The 21,832-nt window shown below is 39.1% G+C and overlaps 2 protein-coding genes across 6 annotated transcripts in view; both read left to right on the top strand.

The window, feature by feature from the left end:
- LOC146430516 (BTB/POZ domain-containing protein KCTD5-like) overlaps positions 1-13,217 on the top strand; it is a 40,048-nt gene extending 26,831 nt beyond the window's left edge. For 4 of the 5 annotated variants that reach the window (XM_085074189.1, XM_085074188.1, XM_085074185.1 and 1 more), the window contains one exon: positions 1,099-7,197. In XM_085074189.1, coding sequence (XP_084930315.1) covers positions 1,099-1,128 — 30 coding nt within the window. In that variant the 3' untranslated portion in view covers positions 1,129-7,197. Of the gene's footprint in view, positions 1-1,098; positions 7,198-13,139 lie in introns of those variants that run through there. The other variant, XM_085074186.1, reaches the window with a different exon arrangement.
- Positions 13,140-21,466, top strand: UBE2I (ubiquitin conjugating enzyme E2 I). The gene is made up of 6 exons (XM_085074192.1): positions 13,140-13,219; positions 13,497-13,580; positions 16,834-16,906; positions 18,554-18,663; positions 18,837-18,916; positions 20,810-21,466. Exons 1-6 carry the CDS (start codon positions 13,154-13,156, stop codon positions 20,871-20,873), a joined length of 477 nt encoding a protein of 158 aa, XP_084930318.1. The 5' UTR covers positions 13,140-13,153; the 3' UTR covers positions 20,874-21,466.
- The last annotated feature ends 366 nt before the right edge of the window (positions 21,467-21,832 follow it).

The raw sequence follows: 21,832 nt of genomic DNA, 5'->3' as shown, positions 1-21,832 counted from the left end.
GATTCTGTGGGGTAAAATGTGCTACCGAGTGTTTGTTGTAATACCAGGCTACACAAAGATCATCATAGGAGGGAACTCCACCTTGAATGCAGCTCTGCCATTGTCCAGGGATTGTGCCTTCACTTTCTTTCAACTTTTGAAATCAAGAGCCCTTCCCAATACTAAGAAAACTAGAAGCAAAAGAAATACTAAGAAAACAAGAAGCGAAAGAAAATGAAGACTTTTACTTACAGATTAACATTCTTAAGTACTTGTGCTCATTATGTTTGAAACTTTGCTTAATGCTTTGTTTGTCTTTTGTTGTGATTGGTTCTGCAGCCTGCTGACACAGTTCTAGAGTACTAGGCAGCCCGAGAGTTGACCTCATGATTGCTGGTTGTGATTCGGTTCTGAGCAGCGACGTGAAAATATTGTTGCTTGAACATTAAGTCCTAAGACTTGGATCCTTTCCTCTCTGGAGGAGCCAAACAAAAGTGAAACAGAAAAGGAGAAGAAATAGTCAAACTGGAAGTGGAATGGGTGTTGTCGATTTATATCTTGCCCGGTTGTACTTGGTGTTTGAAAACTTCTTGCATCATCGCACCCGGTGTGCCATTTTTGCACATTTAGATTTACTAGGTCACGTTCTCAGTACTAATTTATGGAACACAATTTTCATCTGAAGCTTCAGAAAGTTCAGGACATTTTACTGGAAGAGGAAAAATGAAGATTAATTTCATTTGGTACTATAGTAGAAGTACCCAGATCAATTCACCACGTAGGACGTCAGGATCTTCCGAACTAGGTTGAGGTGCAATGGCTTACTGTTTACAATTGCCAGCTCTTAAGTCTTATTAATACATTAATTATTTATTTTAATAATAATCAATTCCTAGCAGTGTTTTACATCTGTTTTAATGGTATTTTATAGTGGACATTGTACGTGTCAATCTGTCTCTTTTCAGCTTTAAAGCGCAGACCCCAGGAATGTCCTCGAAACAGGTCCCTGACACGTTAGTGGTTATTTAAAATAGTCATTATGTTGCTCTTTGATCTCTGTGCTTTAGGAATGATATTGAGCTGATTTTCATTTATAGAATTTTTATTGGTCTGTTTCAGATTTTGCAAGAGCGAGGTTCCAGGATGTGAAGACAGTATTGAACGGTGACAATTTTTTTTCTTTTATTCGAAGATGCAGTGAATTGTCATACTGAAGAGGCTCGGCTACAAAAGAAAAAAATCTGATTTAGACAATTTTCTGTTGATCTGGGTTCAACCATATTTGCCTATAAGCTGGTGTCAGCTTCTGGAAGCATTGCAAGATTACATAATGGAAATAGATGGTGTGGGAGTGTGTGTTAAGTTTTGGATGTAGTGCATGGCTGTACTCTCTTGTTGGCTGATTGACACTGGTCATTTGAAAAGAAATGACCATGCACTCATATTTTGTTCGGAGACATGTAGCACTTAATGTCCGGTGCTGGATGACCCAGTGTTGATCAGTTTGGAGACTTGTTCCTACTAATCGTTGTAAACCTTAAAAGGACAATGTAATTGGTGCTACACACACGCGCGTGCGCGCGCACACACACAGACACACACACACACACACACAAATGTTACAGCCCACAAATGCAAGTATTTGGGCATACATTGTTTCAGAATCGGTGTCAGCCCCAGTTGACTGTACTATACTGCACATTCCTTATGGCTCTGTGACATAATCTATTATGTAATAACAGCCTAGGAGATCAACTGAAACTAGCATGTGTAAAAGTTACACAACAGAGAAAAGATTTCTCTGAAGGGTGTATATATTGACTGGATGTATAGCTTATTTTAATACCCAAAGGGAAGACTAAACTCAGAGAAAATGGCCTTCATCTGAGTTATTCCTGATGTTCCTTCTGTTAAAACAGTCTCCTGCAAAAGTTATGGTCCAGTCTGGTTAGATGCTTGAAAGGGGAATCAAAATTCACTTAAAATGACCAACTGAACATTCTGTTTCTTTGGAGATGTTTGTACTCATATGTGTGTTTGTGCTTTTATAAAATGCCTATAAGCATTGAACTGTGTGGATTAGGTTAGAGATTTTTCTAGAGCTGAAGGTTTTACAGAAATACGGCTGTCTAATCCTAAATCCCTGTCTCTATGCCCCGGATTAAAATCAACCTTAGTGTGAACATAAACTCATCCAGTTGAAAAACCTGATTACTTTGGACATTCAGGATATCTGTAATCAACCTTTCTCTTTCTATACAGTTTCAACTATGCAGTTAAGAACAGTGTTTGAAAAGAATGTGGTGCAGCTTTATTAGTTTGTCCTTTATGAAGGCTAATACACAAGACCAGAGCTTTCTAATACACTATGTCATGAGCAAAATCTTCAGCACATCTTTAAAACACTTAATGAAATGGATAGTATAAAACTTGGCTTCATTGACTTATGGAACCAGTGGAAGTGAATTTCAAAAAGCTACAAGATGGTTTTAAATTCTAAAGACATTACAGTTTTCATTCTTAGTAATTTCAGAATTTATGCATATACTGTAGGTAATCCTTTACACACAAGCTTGATTTTCAAACACCCAGGGTCTACTTTTTTTTTTAAAGAACTTACACATTGGTAAAAGTTTGGCAAAACAATTTGTAAGAAAACATTTCTACTAAGCAAGTTAAGCAGTGGGCTAAATGTTTTGTCCATGTGCCTAATGCTTGAAAGGATTTGTAATGCATTTTGCAACTCGGATGTGGTCTGCACGGAAGCTGCTGGCCCTTCCACAACACATAAAATTTTTGTCTTTTTTTAAGAAGTTAAAACGGAATTTAATTTACTAAAATTGTAATTATGTAGGGGGAAATGTTTATACTTTTATACTTTTTTAGGCACCCATATTTTAACAGCTTAAATTGAGCACACAGATTTTCCCCTAAATAGTGACAGATTATCTTCTGTATCTGAAAATAAGCATAACAGTTGTCTGTGTTAATTGCGTATTAAAACATTTTCTCTGCTGCAGTAGTCACTGTGTTTTTAAGCAGTATGACTCCACCAAATTCCACGAGCTCCCTAGCTCATGGAATTGCAGCCAACCGTGTTACTTGTTTTCTTGATGTGCTCTACTGAGTCATTCAGCATTGGTCTAAGTGGATTTTAATGCCTAAAATACCTGTTTTACAGTGATCCTTCTGAGTCAGCATTTCTGTTGTCACTTACTTAATCCAAAAAGGACAGACTATTTTATTTAATAAAGTGAAATTGTCCTGAATGACATCAACAAAGCTTGGGTAACAAACTGAGCGAACGGAACAAATTTAGAATGTGTAAATGTGGGTTTTTCTATGTATGTTTTCTTTTTCCTCTAGAATATTTTCAGTTTTAAAATCTGCTTTTATTATGAGATTACCTGCAGTCTTGTTTACATTGTATCCCTGCCATAGCTAATTTTAGGGAAATGAGTGTCTAATAATTTTTTGCACTTTGTTTCCAATACCTCACAAAGATTTTAGGAAGGAAAGAAAAAAGAGAACTTTAGTAGGCAGGTACCTTGTAAATTATTTTAAATATGCTGTTGTTTGAGACAACCTAACTACTTTCCTGTTCTTGCTGATGTCATTATTGCTTTAGTTTTTGTGAACATGTGAGGGTTTCAGATAGTTGGAAATGCTGTCATCAGCTTTTTTCAAGGCATTAAGAATTTATCCCTCAATAAGTCTGGTTTCTTTTTGTTTGACTCTTGCGGTTTCAAATAAAGTTAGTGACAGTAACAAGGTAATTGCATTAGAGTCCAGTCTCCTTCACCAGATTTTGCAAACATTGCTTCATCTTGCAAAGAGCTTGCAGGATGAAGTAATGTACCTGTACAGTTTAAACTGGAGTCCTTTGTTGCTTCTCTGCCATTTGGAGAGCACCTGCCTGTGACTGGAGAGCTGAGGGGTTGCCTATTAGGCTGAAGCTGCAAAGCTGTACTGCAAACCCCTTTGATTAAACTCTGGATTTACACAGCTCCCCTATTCTTAAATCACAGCAGTATTCCTAGTTAGAACTTTAGATCCTGAGCTTGAGGAGATCATAGCGGAAGGAATAAAGCAGACCAGAGAGATACTAAAGTCCTTAAAGGCACTTACATGACAAACTTCTAGTGAAACTTGTTTAAAACCGTAAGTTCAAATTTGCTATAGCAATTTCTTTCTTCGAGTTAGGACACGGCATATTGTTGACATTAAGTTTTCTCACGGGCTATTTTCCTTTTTTGGAGATGACATTTTTATATTACATGCTTTTGACTTCTTCAGGCAGCAACCGAATCAGTTTATCTGCAATGAGCAAGTGATTCTGAGGCCTCAAAGACATGAATGTCACACGGTCCATAATAAATGTCCAAATGTATACTCTTACTCAGCATCTCCCAGCCCAAAGGTTACCTGGGATTTTGTCCTGTATACTGTGGGATTTCCATGGATTATCGTTAATTGCAGGTTTTTTATCTCGCAGTAATTTAATTGTGTGTCAAAGACTTGCTTGAATTTAGAAGTTTATCTTGATTCTTTACTGAAGTTTCAGTCCTCAGAATCATATACTCATAAAATTTGGAAAACGTACCGTGTGTTTTTCAATCTCAGATTTCTTGTAATGATAAAAGTTCCTTTCATCTTGCATTGTAGCATTAGGAAAAGATATTTCTTAAAAAATTAAGCTCGATGAATCCATCTAAATTTTGTGTTCAGATTTTCTTTAGACAATAGCCATGTAGCTCCATTTCTAGCAATGTGAATGCACAGTTACGATTGATTAGAAGCAGGACTATTGCTGCAGAATCCAAAACTGAATCGGTCTCCTCTTTTTCTAAGAGATAGGGTTTGTTGGGGTTTTTTTCAGGAGAAAACTTAAAACTTCTGGCAGATTAAACAAAAGATAACTTGGTTGCGGGCGTGCAACCAAGGGAACGAGGCTGCTGAGTAGGATGATAGTGTTGTTATCAGAAACACTATTCTGTGAATGTCTGCTGAGATTGTTGAGAGTTGTCAGTCTCTTTGAGCTGTAGAGAGCTACCACCGGCAAACTAACACACATTCATTACAAATTACCAGTTTTATTAATACTGCCAAAATGAACTTGCAGTGCAAAAATACAATAGTATTAGTATCTGGTTCAATGGAATTCAGTAGAACCTGGATTATAATTATTCAGGTATAGCGGAATGCATTCCTTGGGAAGTACTGGGAGAAGAATGAACTTGTCGTGGGCTTTTTGAGGAAGATTGAAGTCAAATGAAAGAGAGTCTGGAGATGAAGTCTGGGATTTTGTTCACTTGAGATGTGATAAAATCAGAGAGTCATTCTGCTATTTTATTCTCTCACCACATCAAAAGTTTCAGGTTTTTCAAATTAACTTATTCAATCAGCCCTTGAACTGTGGTGCTCTTAAAAAGGGGTGAAATTTAACACCTTTAACAATGTCTGTTATTTTAAGACAGTGGGATTAAAACCTGAGCGGTCATTGGAGAAGTGTCTTTTGTAGCACAACAGTTTTGAAAGACTTGAGTCTGAGGGTGCTGCCCATTACTTCATTATGGTTTAGACTGCAGTTCTCTCCAGTTTTAAGGACAATCTTGGGATCTTACGTGGGTTTTTGTGTATAATTATGGATTCTTTATGAACCAATGAATATTCAGGTTAAAAAAAAAAAAGTGGAAGGCTCTCTGAACTCAGTGTCATATAGGTTTTCTTTTGTCTCACAAAATCAGGAGCTGTCTTTAAAGGCTTCTTAATGAACAGAGGCTTTAAAGGGCTAAATCGTACTATTCAGTTTGCTCAAATGACTGTCAGAAGGAGCTCTTTCTGGTTTTAGAGCAGAAATGCTAAGGGCTAAAATGCTTTCCAGGGCTAATTTGAGGTTCCAGAGAAACAGTTTTAAAAACAACTAGTCTGTTTTCTTTTTAGCTCACGGACTCTAAAATAATTTTTACAAATGTCTGAACCAATTGCAGATATAAGTGTTCCTATATGGCTTGGATTTTCAGTATCCAGATTGGATAGGAACACACTAGAGAAGGCAGTACACTTACCAATCACTTTGTTATTGCCTTTGCCAAAATCTAACAACTTCTGTGAACAGCGCTGGAAATAGAGAGGCTTTGAGGAAGATTCTGCCCCAGGAAACAGTCACAGATTATTTCTTTACAACAAGGTCTACCAAGGCATAAACTTGTAAGAAGTTCAGTGAATAGATACTGCTGCAAGTATAGCTCTCTGGGCCCATCAAAGGGTTCTCTTCAGGATATTGTGTGTTAATAACTACTATAATGAGAGAAACTTTCTAAGAAGTTATTTTGCGACTTTGGGGCTCAACAGAAGGGGATGAGGTTCTTTGACAGGGGAAGAGGTTCTTTGACCGTGCTCTCCTTGCCTTAGAAAGCTGAGCCTAAATTTTGACCTGAGACCCGTTGTGATTTTGAGGCCTTGTAATCTGAAATGTAAGAGTGAATTTATTTATTATGTACATGATTCTTGCTACTTTTGAAGATTTTCTGAAAGCTTATGCACAACTTTACTCACATTAATTTGGCTCACATGTATAGAATGAAGCAAGTGCCAAGGCACTTTTCAAAGGAATGTTGCCAACCTCTCTACCTGGAACTGAAACAAGATCACCAAACTCAAGAAGTGTCAAATGGCAGCTTCTTCTACCTGCTTCTGTCCTTATCCTCACCTCAACCTAGCTATGAAAAATCTACTTCCTATGCACTCTTTAGCTCCAACTACCCAATTCAAAACATGTTCTCTTTTATTCCTTCTCTCCAAATCACTGGTCTTAAAATTAGTTGTGCATTAGCTGTTTGTGCTTATACCCAAGTGGCCATACTTGCAACATGTTATTTCCTGGATAGTGGATTAGCAATAACGCTTTGTTTTGTGCCAATTCATTATCTCTGAAGTGTTCTTACTGCAGCAAAATTTGAGTTTTTATTTGGTTTTAATGCATTTGCATTAACCAAAACTCGTATCACAGACACAGACAAGAAACTGAATTCAGGGAAATTTCCCTGGAAACAAATCTACTAGGGCTTCCCAGCTAATTTGAAGGTGGTTACAGTTAACCATCACTTTCAAAACAAACATACAAAGAAAATGTGTGTGGGTATTTTTTTAACTTCCTTTTCATAACACTAGTGTATTGTAAACTGCATGGAATAAACCTTGTTTTTCCCTTTTAAAGTGTGATGTCTTGTATCTGTCTTTTCTAAATGCACTAATTGATATTAATAGCGTAATATGACTGATAATTCCTAGTTTAGCACTTCAGATGTAAAATATAGTTGCATATTTGTGCAGTGATTCAAAGCATTAACACTTTCTCCTTTGTAAAGGAGATGTATCCTTTACTGCTGCCCCAAAGACTTTGTCACAAAAAAGTTATTTTTATTCAGATACATATAAGTTGGGAAATTATTTTCCTCTGCGATTGCTATGACTCACTGATCATTATAGGAGGAGGCAGTTATCTCTCGTATGGCTATATAATCATATGATAAAGTTTTAACTAATCACTTTGCATACCTTTCGCACAACTCAAAAATCACCCTGCCTCATATCAAAGATTCTCGAATCCATTACTTTGCTTTTTAAAAAATGCTTCCATCATTTGCAAAATTGACACTTCGTAATAAGGCAGACATACAGTATAATAAGTTTCAAGGATAGAAATGGCTGAAGGAAGGAAATTAAATTTAAGTAGTACCAAATACAGGTTGCTGAAATTATCCAGGAAGTTTGACAGCTGTGTCTTCTACAAGTACAAAAAGTTCCTAATTGAGTGTTAGTATTGAGAAGACCACTGGACAGCTCTTATTTTCCCAACTGCTAGTAAGAATTTGAGAAGCTAAGTCCCATGATTTTTAAAATCATAAAGGCTGTATAATTACATATTAGGTGAATTTCATCTTAACTGTTTAATCGGTTTTAAGTGCAAAACATATTCTATTATTTCCTTATATATCCAGCAACTTCAGTAAAATTGTGTGCATCTGTCTTTTTATCAGACTGTCCTGCTAAAAGTATTTGCACTTTAGAGTCAACCAGCATGACTTTCAACCCAAACTCCTGCTCCAAGTATCTGTTGCTTCAAGTGTTGCCACCTGTTAGAAGAAACGAGAGCACAAAAGGGACACGCCTAGCCTGAATTAGAAACCAGGTTATAAAGGGCACATAAAGGAGTAAGTCATTAGCAACCTGTTTGGATCTTTTATAACATTTAGAGTTCATTTGGCACTAGTTTTCGTTTCAGTGGGAAGTTTCACTTCAGAAAGATGAAAATGATCCTGCAAATTCACCTTTTGGTGTGCTGTTCATTTCCAGTGTGCTGAAGTCTTGCCTGGTAGTCATAAACACATAGTCCATATGTATGTGACATTCTCAGAGACTGTAATGTGTACAATTTCTTGAGAGAGATCATGTAAGCGGAGCGTTAACAGTTTCCGCTGCTTTTTCTAATGCCACTGGAGTTGTGTGGAAAGTTACACATGTTTGTCCCGATCTACCGTGGGCATCTGCTACAGGTGAAAGGTTTCTTAGCTAGAGTGATCTTCAGCATATATTTTGACTAGGGCTGATTCAAATCTAGGTGATTATTTATTGAAATAGTCAGTTCTAGGGTTCCAAAGAAACCATTTTGAACTTTAATACTACATAGAACATAATTCAAGTAACATTGACACAGACCAGCGCAATGCATAGCTAGGCAGAGATTTCAGGACTAAAAATTCTTCTGTTTCATTATGAAATGTATGTCCAAGATGAGAACAGAATGTGATTCATACTCTGCTTGCCACTAAAAATGCGTTCTTAAGAACCGAAGCCAAACTACACCCCTCTTCGCGCTCAAGAAAAAAAATACCTAACTAAACCAACTAAACAACCGAACAAAAAAAAAAAAGGAAACAAAAAGGCCATAAATCCCGTAAAGGTCAGTGAAAGCAGCGCGGGCGAGAGCCAAACTGAAGACCGCCTTTCCCTCCGCCCCCAGCTCAATGACAGGCTCTTCCGCCTGCCTATCAGCTGCGAAAGCCCCGCCAGAGCATGCGGCCCATCCTCTAATCAGGCCCGTCTGGGCACAGTGGGCGGGGTTCGGCCCGGCTCGAGCGCGGCCCGCCAGACCTGCGTGCGGCCGCCGACGGATCAGGCGTTCTTAAGTCGCAGGCGGCTCTCGCAGCGCCGGAGGTAAAAAATGATTCAGTTTTCCGCCGGAGCTGGTGGAAGCGAGAGGCGTGAGGAAGTGATCGGTTTTGGGATAGCCCTGCGTGGGATTTTTCCTGTGCTTCATACTCAAGCATTGTTGGGGGCACCTCTGGGTCCTGTGTCACGAGGATGCGTAAAGCGTGACGATCGGATTATGGACGGGTCGGGCCGAGGGACAGAATAGCGCTCTCGCGCTCCGCGCCGAGGCGAGAGGGAGGGAAACTCCGGAGTGGAGACAAAGCAGGGGGAGCGGGAACATCCGGGTCACTCGCGCGGCCTCGATCCGGGACACGCGCGGCGGCGGCGGCTCTCGGTGAGGCCCGGCCGGGAGTGGGGCCAGGGTGGCCCCGGGGTCGGGGAGCGGAGCGAGGCAGGGCCGGGCCGGGCCGGTGCCTCTCGCCTGGGACGGGACGGGACGGGACGGGACGGGACGGGACGGGACCGGCAGCCACGGGCGTGCGGGCCCGGCGGCTCCTGCCTTGTGGTAGGGCCGGCCGGCGCAGCGCTGAGAGCCCCGCCGGTCTCGGTGGCGGCGGGCGGAGATCGCCGAGCAGGGCATGGAACCGCTTAGCCTGCGCGAGCTGGTCCCGCCCCGCCGGGTATCTGCCCGGGAACGGCGGGCGGGCCCGGGTGCCCTGTTCAGGCCTTGGGCGCTGCCCTGGCCCCTCGCGGGGCCGACGGGACCAGAGGCCCTCGGTGGTGGCGGGCGGTGCTCGGCCCTGTCCGGCTACACGTCGAGCACCGAGCCCATCGCCGCGCGGCATCTTCTGTTGTTTACCGTGCGACTCTGGTCTCCGCTCGGCCTCTTCTACGTTTCTCTTGCCGCAGGCAGAGGAGACTTTTTATCCTAGTCCAGAGTTAGCGTGCTTTGATTAAAGCTCAGACCATGGCTTTCTCCACCTTTCTGAAAAATAAAGTTTGTATAGTTCGGGGGCAAACTACTCCGATAATAATTTCTTCCTATGTCAGTATTTAACATGCGATGTAAAAACGGGAGGCTAACAATTTTAAAGTTTTGGGTTTTTTTCTTGCTGCTTTGAATTAATTAGACTTACTGAAAGTTCTTGAACTTCAGAGAGTATATTGTTGATGTATTTAGAGACTAGTCTGTGACACTGAAACGATTCTTTGCGAGACGGGCATTTTGTGCATGGAAGTAGATTGTTCCACCCCATCAGATGGTGTAAATGGGTAAAATAATCTGTAACGGGACACAGAAGTTTGCATCTGTGTTGAGCGTGACGGTTTTATTTTGTCCTTTTTCTGAAGTAGGTAGTAACAGCCGTGAAGGCTACTAAGTAAATTTGGAAGTTTCTGTTAACTTTCTGAGTTGATGTCAGTAAAGGGGACAGTACTGCCTCTTAATGGCTGGGGTAAGTTTGGGGGTTAAACTCAAGCAAAACGTGAAGACTGGTCTCTGACTTTGGTGGCATATGCCAGGTAGGATTGAATAGATTTCCTGTGGTGCAAAATTCTTTCTGGCGATGTAGCACATAAATGGATTGGGGTATAGAGAGTATATATTGGCAGTTTGTTAGCAAGATTGCTTTTAATGGGATGTTTAACTAATGGGATCTTTGTTTTTGAAATGGGTTTTCAGTCTTCTGTGTTTAATCTTTATTTTCAAGTAGACTGATGAGGTTTTAGATGCGTGTCTGCTCTTGTCAATGTAACTGAAGTCTGGAAACCATATATTTGATGCCTGTCATCTGTCATATACACTGAAACTTTGGATGTGGCCTGTCAGTGCTTAACAAGTCAAATGCCTCAAGATTTGGAAAGCTATTTGTAGAGCAGAAGAAAAATCTTTATTATACCAGGGTGCAGTATAGCGTGTAACAAAAGCAAGTAGGATGCATTGCAAACTCGGGTTTTTTTCAGTTACTTGGTTAGTGATGTTCTGCAGGAGATACATAGTTTATTTACCCAATGAGAACCTGGCGTTTCCCTTGAGGCCCACGTTGTAATTAATTGGCTGTTAGCCACAGGAAATGGAATTCGTGTATTTGAAAGTATCCTGTAATGTGTCTTTTGGCAGAAGAGGTAACTGAGTTTAGTGAACTAATATTTGGATAGTTTATAAGCACAAATGGTTTTCTCAATCTATGATGGGAAGGTTAGAATTGGTACAGTGGACCACCAGGTACCAAAAGCACAACTGAAATTCTGCCATATATTCAGTTCATTTACATCTCTTGCAAGGGCATGGACTCACAACATATTTAAAATAGGTCCCTGTATAATTGGGTTAAAGGAGAGGTTTTTTTGGTTGTGTTTGGATTTTTGGGGTCTTTTTTTTTTGTTCCACTTTTTCAATGGCTCTGCCTCTCACGCGTGTGAACAGGCTAAAATCTGATGTCACATGTACACGTTCACTAAGTCCAGCAAGTCTTCTGACATAATTAAGATACAGGTGTATGTGTATAGAATACTAGAGGAAAATCAGACTGAATATTGAAATAGTTTTGCATGTGCAGGCACATTCACTGAGTGCTAACAGTCCCTTTTAAAAAGCTTTAGCTGACATTAATTTAGTTGCTAGTTGGAAGGTGAATTAGGGAATATGGCCATCCATGCAATACTGGCTTGAAAAAAAAAAAAGGTCGAAGAACAGATTTAAAATACACGCTGTCCTAGGAACGGCATAAATTGCTTAATCTGGTGTTTTTAAAGAGCTACAATTCATACTCTTATGGTAGTAGTAGACTGCAGTACTTTCTTACAAGTAATCAACGTATTGAGAGGTTGTGAAATTTTGCATAATTCTTAACCAGTGTGTAAATGTCTGTTTTATTAGAGTGGTAACACTGCTTTCATTAATTCTGTGAGCTTGTTAAGTTGAACTTAACATTCTACTCTTCCGGCTGTCAAAAAAGCTTGTTAGCTGCAATGTGGAGTTGAGAACAAATTGGCCTGACTTCTCCCACTGCCAGTTATCAAGTCTTACTTTAAATGTTAGAAGTGTTACTTTGAGTGTTAGAAGTGCAGTTATGAGGAGGATTAAAAACCTTCATTGGAATTTGAACGTGTGGCTAATGAAACTGGGCGTTTAGATACAGTTTGACAATGAAAAATAAAGTCTGACTTTGAGTACTCTTCTGGGTGAATGGAGAATCGTCTCCTGAATTTGAAAATGCCACTCGTGCAATCATTATGTCTAGAACAGTTCTGTGTCATGCAGCAGCGAATGACCTGTGCTCTGCATTTTTTTCTATAGTTGTGGTCACCGTGCTTGGCTGTTACTAAGGCAGTGGAGGTGCAGAAATATTCTTGAGTTTATACTGGAAATGAAAATCTGTCTTGTGGAATGAGCCACTGGGCTCTTCCTTAGCTCAGTTCTGTGTTGCTGCCTGTTCCTGCTGTTTAGAGGTTTTATAGTGGCATCACTGCAAAACCGAGATGACTTTGTTAAATTCTGTGCCCATGTTGGTTTTTTGTGGAATACTGGCTTTCAGTGGTAATTTTCCCTAAAAGTAACATTTCTTATTCCCATTTGCCAGAAAGGGGAGCAATGAGGGTGTTTGCCTACAGAAGAAAGTCATACCTGATGTGGTGTAGGAAGGAGACAGTGTATATGTTTAACAAATAGGAAGTCTGAGCACTTCTTCCATTACTAATAGTCTTTCTGTTGTCAAGCTATTGTCAAAATTGCTTCTAAGACGGGGTTTGAATATAAAGCAATAAGGTAAGGATAGAATTTTTTAGGTTGAGTCCAGTAACTAAGAGCTTGATGACATGGCTAAATTTGATGTTACTCCTGATGTTTAATTCTGCAGGCTGTGCAAAAATGTGTCTCAGTTATTGAAGTGAAAGTCAGAGGTCAAAATAATTCTTGAATGAGCAGGGCTTATAAACACATAACAAAATGTGGTGTTTACCTTACAAGTAAAAGTATATACTAACAGCAATTACTTTTGTTTTAGAGGGACTCTTGAATATGTCTGGCATAGCTCTTAGCAGACTTGCACAGGAGAGGAAAGCCTGGAGAAAAGATCATCCATTTGTAAGTATGAAAACAACCAAATTTCCGATTCTGCAGTTGTTTCAGTGTTCTGGTGATGATTTTGTCTTTATCCTGATTGGCTTTTTTAAAAAAAATTAAATTAATATTTTTAAATTAAAAAAAAAAAGTTGTTTAAAACTGTGTAGTGCAAACTATGTAGTGTTTTAAACTATGCAGTGCAAAAAGAAGTAACTTTGTGTAAAGATAAAATACATCATGAAGTATTTTAAGTACATCTTCTAAAATCCTCACCCTTTATCTGTTTGCCTTAATCCAGGGATTTGTAGCGGTACCTACAAAAAATCCAGATGGCACAATGAATCTAATGAACTGGGAGTGTGCTATTCCAGGAAAGAAAGGGGTAAGACTTACTGTTCTCCTACCTTCTCATTAATGGTGAAAAGTAACATAAGCTCCTTATGCATTACCCTGACAGTTGAGAATATAATATAACTTACATGTAGTGTAATAAAAAAGTTTGTATCCTGCTGCTACTTTTGAATTAAAAGTGCTGTGGACTAGGCATATTGAGCAAAGTACACCATAAGCTTGTTCAACTGTTGGCGCTTAGCACCTTAAGAATACAAGTTATCAGAGAGGTGATTAAGAGTCTTGGACTGAACAAACTGGAGATTGTCTTCTGCTTCATGTTAGGATTTATTGCGACTTTTTTTACTAAATGCTGTTTTAAGCCCTAAAGCTTGAAAATAATTACTACCAAAATGTTACTTCTACTGGGTTGACTGCCTGTACTGTTCTTTCTGTCCAAACTGTAGTGAGATCCTTCAGCCCTACGGAAGTGCTGCAGCACCATTTTTATCTTTTGGATTACATGGGAAATAATTTATGTTTTCAACTTGTAATCTCATTTTATGTAATGAATGAGATGTATGTATCTCTATGTAATCTTCCATTTTATGGGGCTTTCTCTTTCTGTTTTGGGGAAAGAAGAATAATATTATTTCTTTTTATCGCATTTCACTTGTGCCTTTGTGTCACTTTTCTTGAATTAAGGAAAAGGAAAAAGTCTGTAGAGGCCAGAGCTGCTGATTTCTATCAACTTGATCTGGTTCTAGGGGATAAGACAAGTAATAGCTTTTAAGTGAAAATAACCATTAATGCGTGAAGTTTCTTTGATTTTGTGCACTGTCATTATAACGTCTCGTTCTGAGCAAAATCTTTGTTCGGTTTTTCAAGATATTATTTAGCCTGGATGCAATTGCTTCTTCTGAAATACTACTATTAATTACTTGGTGGTTTTAATTCTTTTGGTTCTTCAGTGTTTTGCATTGGGTGTGGGACTTTTTTGCATTGCTTTGTCTACTGCCTTTTGCCAATTTGCTAAATTCCCTTATGATCTTGTTTCTTAGATTCTGAGAAGACTCTCTGTAGGCGAAACCTGCAGGTTCTCTACTGCTGCTTTAGTTGAATGCTGAACGTTACAGTTACAGCTTAGTTTTGGTAGTTGTCTGCACAGCTTAAGTTAGTTCTTAAAGAAGCACTGACAAATAATTTAACAGCGTAAGGAAAATCTCATCCCCTTGCATTCTGCCAAAACGAGATTATCCCTCCTAACAGTTTCTGTACCTTACCAAGATGTCACCTTTAAATACTTAGGTAAAATTTTTATGCCATACGAAATACTCATGCTACCGCTTTGAAGTTTTGTAAACCATAAAATGGAGGAAACAAGGCCTTAAAGCCAGCTTCATGTCTACTAGAAAATGTGTCAAACCCAGGAGAAGATCGGTTATACTGATGTGATTCCTGCTAATTAAAAAAATAAATGTATAACAAGAAGCAGCATGACTTGCTCACCTCTACCAGACCAAGCAGTTGCTCTCTATTGCCTTTGTTTTGAGGGGTCCTGTACTGTAGCCGCTTCCCTTGAGATGAGTAGTTGAAACCACTGAAACGCTTTCTTGTCGTCCATATGAGAAATTGAAGCGGTGTTAGTCCTGGGTTGGATACTCTGGTCACTCTTTTGACAGCAAATCACTTGTTAACTACCTAAAATTTGACTCAAAAAACATCTGCAACTAGTCCCATAATGCAATATGGTCTCGATGATACTACTGTCATATAATGTTAGCCTTAGTAAGGCTTCTGATTGTCTGCTGTCTTTCACCCGTAAGATATGTTGCTCTATCAGAAACATGATAAGAACTTTGCCAGCTGTTCTGTTCTTCTGCTTAAATTATTAAAAGCTATTTGTCTTCTTCTGTGACCGAAAGCAAACAAAATAGGTAAAGTTTACTCTATCAAAAAGCTCCTATTTTATAAAAAGAAACTCCTCTGAGAAGGTACGGAGAATAGATTTTTTTAGTTGTTGACGGCTGACTACAGCGATTTAGAACAAGTTTTTTAAATACACTTTAGCATATATAATCAAACTCATTCATTTTTGGAAATGTGTTTTCTTATCCTAGCATGTTTTTCTTCCTGCTCCAGCTTGAGACTTTGCATAATGAATACCGATAACAATGCAGTGATTTTTTTCTTTTCATGTGGGTTTTTTGGGTGTTTCGGTTTTTGTTCAGCTAAAAATCACATAGTTCAGATAGGAAATAAGTAAGATTTCCTTCTCAGGTGGTCTTCAAACTTATCTGTCTATCTGTGAGGATAAGATTTGATCAGTTTTGCTCTTAAGATGTGAGACCATCTTTACTGCAGTTGTTTTAAAGAATCAACCACACATTTACTTTTGTTGCAGTGTTTCCATAGCAAGGGCAAGTTAGAGAGAAGTGGTCTGAATTTTACAGCTATAATAATTTTTCTGTATTTCTACACTTCTTAGCAGAACTCAAGTTTGTCAGAAGATGAGCTTTTTTCTTTGTTTACATGTTTTGTGTATGAGACAGCTTTTTTCTCTGTTGCTGCATGGTTTTTTTTCTTGTTTATGTGACGACCCTTTTGAGTAGTGCTCCACATTACTTGGTTTGCTTTGTGTCATGGGAAGTGCTCCTGTCAGCACTCTTCCCAGTTTTGGATAGGGATAAAGAGCTTCTTAGAGTTTCTTGTTACACAGAAAGATGGAATCCATGAGGTTACATTCTACGAAATGCAGACAGGGTTACTATAAACTATTGAATGTCATTAATTGTAGCAGCTACCAGAGTGCTGGCCACATTTTTAGTTCATCTGTGGTTTTATTAGCCCTTCTCATAAGGCACATTAGAAGCCATCTACATCCTTGTGCTTAATGCATGTATCCATGTCCTATCTTCTCAAACTTAAGTAGGGGTACAGCAGGCTCTTCCTCGTTGTATGTGTATCATGTAAAAATTCAGAAGTATTCTGTTTTTACGTAGTGTGAAAATTTTACTTTTATGTGGAATTATTGGTTACGATCCCGACTGTTTCGATGGCTCGGCATCATTTACTAGCTGTAATGAAGAAAGAAACCCTTTCCCTTCCGCTTCAACTTGTTATATAGGTAGGACAGCTTGCCTTAGTCTAGACAGTGTGCTACAGTGCACGACAGCTATTTTCTACTGTGTAGCAGAAGAGCATCCTGTGCTTTGCCCGAGAAACTGTATTCTTGGTAAGCTTTTTCCCACAATTTTCACTTTTCCTTGCTGTAACCAAAGCTCTACCTTATTAACTTTTTATAGACACCGTGGGAAGGAGGCTTATTTAAACTACGGATGCTTTTCAAGGATGATTACCCTTCTTCACCCCCAAAATGTAAGTAAAATTATTGAAAACCACAGGTTTATTAGAACAGTGTTGAATTAGTCCATGAGGTTCTACAAATAGTTATTACTTTCTTACGGTTTTGGTTGATTTTGTTGGGTTTTTTTTTTTGAAAGGCACATTGCTTTTTTCTTTTTTCCCCACTCACTTTGCTTTCAGAAAGTTGTGATGAAATCCGCTTAAGTGCTCGATGTAACAAAGTTGGGGGGTGGGGGGGAGATTGCTGTGCGGGTTCCCTCAAAGTTTGAGAAAAGCATCGCTTGAAGTGTTCATTATCAACACTCCTTGGAAACTAGTAAGTAGGTATGCTTAGACTAAACGTGCATGTTCTTACTGTTAAGTTGGTCTTCCAAGCTTGGAACTCAGAAGACAACTTAAGGGAAAAAAGGGTTCTGTAACTTGAACCTTTTAATCGACTTGCTCTAAAACATTAATCTGTTCTCTTTCTGCTGCTATGTATAACAGATCTTCAGATACCTAGTTTCCTTACTAAGTTTCCGAAGCAAATTTACCTTACACAGTCTCAAACTTACCTATTATAGAAACCTGAAAACTTCTATTGTTTTGCACAGTTTCTTGGTTCTTGAATTGGCTACCATCTCAAATGGATGACAGTGATTGCAAATCACACTTTTGACAGCAATTCTTCTCTCATGGCAGTAGCGTATTTCAGCTCTATCAACTCCTGGCTACTCCTTTTGTTTGTTACCACCTAAATACATGTAACACAGGGGGAAACATCTCTTCTAACTAAAAACATTTCATATTGTTTTCTTGAGCAATATCAGTTATCGCATCCTGACAGCGTTAAAGGAATTGTCATGCCTTACAATAAGATGTATGTGTGACTGGTAAGACTCCCTACCAGTGCAGCTTCTGAAGTACTACCGAACTTCATTTGGCAGAGAGACTATTACGTCTCGTGAATACTTGTGATGTCAGATGGATTAGAAAAGTGCACTAAAATGTAGATATTCCATGTATTGCAAAAGGAGCGTTCTATAACTTTACTGAAGATGCTAGCCGTTCCATTTAAGTCCTGTAGAGATTTTAAAAAACGCCAGGATATAGACTGAGTGGTGGAAGGAAAGCTGCACAAGGCTTCAGTTAGTTTGTAATTTAAACCTGGTTCCTCTTGTTCAGTTCATCTTGATTATACATACGAAAATATGAAACTGAAAAAATGCTAGGAACTTAAGTCTTCCTTGTATGAAACTCATTTTTTTAAAGAGAGGAGAGAAAAGATGAGAGAAGGGCAGTATCTTTCCTTTATGTAAGTAGTATGTGAGGCTAAAAAGACAGAATTGTTTTTAAAAGGTCATTATCACAAAGCGGCTACAAATCACTTCATCAGTTTCCATTCCTAAACCAAAAGATTATCAGTAAAACAGATAATGTTAGATTATCTGGATTGATATCACAGATGCGATGGAGTTCTGGCATTAGGTATGGGCTGAGACAAGAAGAAAATTTGTATTAATAGCTCCAGAACTCTGTGGGGTTTCATTTCGGGGTCAGGGGTGTCTTTTGCCAGTGTTGGTTTGGGGTTTTTGGGTTCTGTTTTCCCCTACTGATCCAACCCAGCTCTCTGATCTTCCTCTTAGCACTGTATACAAGTAATTTTCTCTTCTTTATCAGGTAAATTTGAACCACCGTTATTCCACCCAAACGTGTATCCTTCAGGCACCGTGTGTCTTTCCATCTTAGAGGAGGATAAGGACTGGCGGCCAGCAATCACAATTAAACAGGTCATTAGTTGTACTTAGACATATTCTTAACACTTTTGCTTTAACATATTCGCTTGTCTGATGCGAAAATGAGATGTGTGTTCCTACAACTGGTTTCTAAGGGTTTTTCACTGAGTGTCTTTTAGTAATATCCATAATACATGCCTGTGTTACTTTTATTCCTTTTTCCATAGATCTTGTTAGGGATACAAGAACTTTTAAATGAACCAAATATTCAAGACCCAGCTCAAGCAGAGGCTTACACAATTTACTGGTAAGTATCATTGCATATCGGCTTGAAAGCTGTCATATGGCCTACGGTTCCCTGTTACTTGTAGTATAACAATCGAATGTTTTTAAGAATGACCAGGGGAATATTCTTACCTTCACAATGGTATCCTATGGAGATGCCTAGATTGTGCTAAATTTGAACAAAATGGTAACTATTCCATACATGCATAGATAGTCTGTGTTTTATGGTTTTTTAATCACCTCCCACATGCATGTATATACAAAACCAGTCTCGGCTAGTCTTGTTTCTGCTTTAAGTGCTTCCGGGTGGGGTGGGGGGCTGGGGGCGGGAAATATCAATTGAGTTTAAAGTGTTATATGATTATTGTTACTTCTAGTATAGTCTCCCATTTATCTTCCTCATGTCTCTTGGACGTGCAGAGTATTTCAGATGGGTTACTGTTATTCTGCAGTCTGAGAACGTGCTTCTCTTGCTACTTAGTGAATATCTGGTACAAATCGAACAGAGCAGAATTGTGCACGTAACGTTGGCATAGTTGAAAAATAGCGCAGAAGATGCAGCATTGTTTGCATAGATGTCTTTGAGTCAAGCTGTTAAACTTTCAAGAATATACTCAAAATAACATGTATTCTCAGGATTCCTTTGGTACTGTCAGTCAGTAGCCGTAGCGCTCCTAATGTGCTGTCCTACTTCCTCTTTGCAGTGGGCATTCAGGGTCTGCTGTGAAGAATGTCTCTATTCTTCTGTGTGGATTCTATGGGTGCGAGACTTAATGGCTAGGCTATGTTCTCGTGTGACAATGCAGTATAACTTACAGAAGAAAAGTAGAATAAAATTTGTAAACGTGTTCCCAAGAAGAGGGTATCTGCAGTCTCTTTGCTGGGAATTGCTCATTGCATGTGACCAAAATCAGTTTAATTTCTTCCCTTCCCCCCTAATTCTGAGTATATAATTTGCTGCCTTTTTCTTTTTCACTGCAGCAAGCCTTCATAGATGAAAGTAAATTAAATTCACTGCAAAGCTGTCTGCAAAATCTAGTCACTCTAAACTACCCCTGGCAGAAGAGGAATGGTTACAAATTTTTGTTTAGCTCAACTGACACTTCTGACCGCTAATACAAAATGGACAACTGAATGTAAATGGATGCTCTACTATGCTACTGCTATCCACTGTTGTCACCAGAATAGAAAACAAAGAGCTCACCCTTTTACATCTTGAGTCTGAGGCTTAGTGATTGCACAGTTCCCTCAAGTAGTACTTGTTTGTTTAATCAATTTGTTCCAAGTATGCTACACGTATGTTGAGCTAGCTTTTTTTTCCCTACTGAAGAGTAGGATAAACCTAAATCTCTGAGTCAAGGTCTGTAGAGATAAAGGCTAAAATTACCACACCATTATAATTTTCCTGTTTTTTAGGAGCGTTTCCATTCTCTCCAAAGCACTACAGATGGCGATTTAAAATCGTATGAAGTCCAACAGCTGTTACTGAACTGCTCTCCTCACTTTGTGCTGTTAGGATACTGCAATTTGTTAGTAATCACCTCAGGTCTTAATGTGAGTGGGGAGTAGGAAACTTCAGATGAACAAATGTTTGCACTTGAGGTACGGCCAGCCTCGAGAAGAGCAGGTGCAAACCTGTTTGAAGAGACTGGTACAGCAGGAACTCAGTGCAGTCATTTGACAACAGGTGATGTTCAGGAAGTAACTAGATGAACAGTACCATACTTCCATCCAAAGGAAATAATCAGAGTAATGGTCCAGAAAAGACTCTTAATTTATTGTAGCATTCAGTGAATTTGTTTTGAATGGGTTTGCTTTCAGCGGCGACTTATTCTGGTATTTCTCTTCCATATGAAACTAACTCTGTAATACAGCCTCTCATTTCTCAAGCTGTAATTACCCATTCTCTTTTCAGCCAAAACAGAGTGGAATATGAAAAGAGGGTTCGAGCACAAGCCAAGAAGTTTGCACCATCATAAGCATTCGTCATGCAGCATCTTAAAAAGGAAGGGATTGGTTTGGCAAGAACTTGTTTACAAAACTTTTGCAAAATCTAATGTTGCTATGTACAATTAATATCCACTTAAGGGGAGGGGGTTGTATGTGTGCCATTTTCCATATTCGCCAGTTGTATACAGTTCCAAATTTGCTGAATTGCCCCCAGTTTTTTCATACAGGGTCTCTTCCTTCAGTCTTTTGTATTTTTGATTGTTATGTAAAACTTGCTTTTATTTTAATATTGATGTCAGTATTTCAACTGCTGTAAAATTATAAACTTTTATACTTCTATAAATTCACTAGTATCTCTAGTTACTTTGCTATCTGATGCAGGCATGCTTTAAAATGTTAGAACTATATTTAGCCTCTAGCTGGCTGTATGAAAAAAATCATGCCCTCCACCCCCTTCCCTCCCTGAATTTGTTTTTTCTATCTTTCAGAAACTAGGTTGTTATTGCTTAAGAGCCTCTGAGATCCAAAGTTAGCCAGCATCCTTATTCTGCATCACTTTCTTTGTGTTTATATGGCATTCTGTCTGTGTTGCTGTTTAGAGTAAATAAACTGTTTATATAAAGGGCTTTGTTTCATTTATCCTCATTAAAATTATTAAAAGACTGCCATTTAAATGGCTCCGAACACAATTCAGCACAAGTCCCGTTTTTAAGGCCCGTGATGCTACGTTTGCCTTTTGGTTAGATGTTGCCTCTGGGTTTTTTGCCTGTCCTGCCTGACCTGGAGCACGAATAGTGGCCCTTCCTTGGGCCACTTGTGGTAACCGCAGCAAGTCAATTTAGATTAGTTCCTTAAGCAGCATACAGAATTCTGACTCACTAGAGACTGATTGCTTACCGTGCATAACGGGATCAGCGTACGCCTGTGACCGCATTAATATAAAATAACGTGAGCGGGAGGCCGATACGAACAATAATAGGAGATGTCC

The sequence above is a fragment of the Lichenostomus cassidix genome, chromosome 14 (assembly GCF_008360975.1).
Source record: "Lichenostomus cassidix isolate B80296 chromosome 14, HeHo_3.0, whole genome shotgun sequence".
NCBI lineage: Eukaryota > Metazoa > Chordata > Aves > Passeriformes > Meliphagidae > Lichenostomus > Lichenostomus cassidix.
This window is presented reverse-complemented; position numbering and strand designations above follow the sequence as displayed.

Excerpts from the sequence above, each read along its gene's own strand:
- UBE2I (XM_085074192.1), top strand. The coding sequence starts at position 13,154 with ATGTCTGGCATAGCTCTTAGCAGACTTGCACAGGAGAGGAAAGCCTGG. Across the intron at positions 13,581-16,833 it reads CTATTCCAGGAAAGAAAGGG|ACACCGTGGGAAGGAGGCTT; the intron begins GTAAGACTTACT and ends AACTTTTTATAG. Across the intron at positions 16,907-18,553 it reads CCCTTCTTCACCCCCAAAAT|GTAAATTTGAACCACCGTTA; the intron begins GTAAGTAAAATT and ends CTTCTTTATCAG.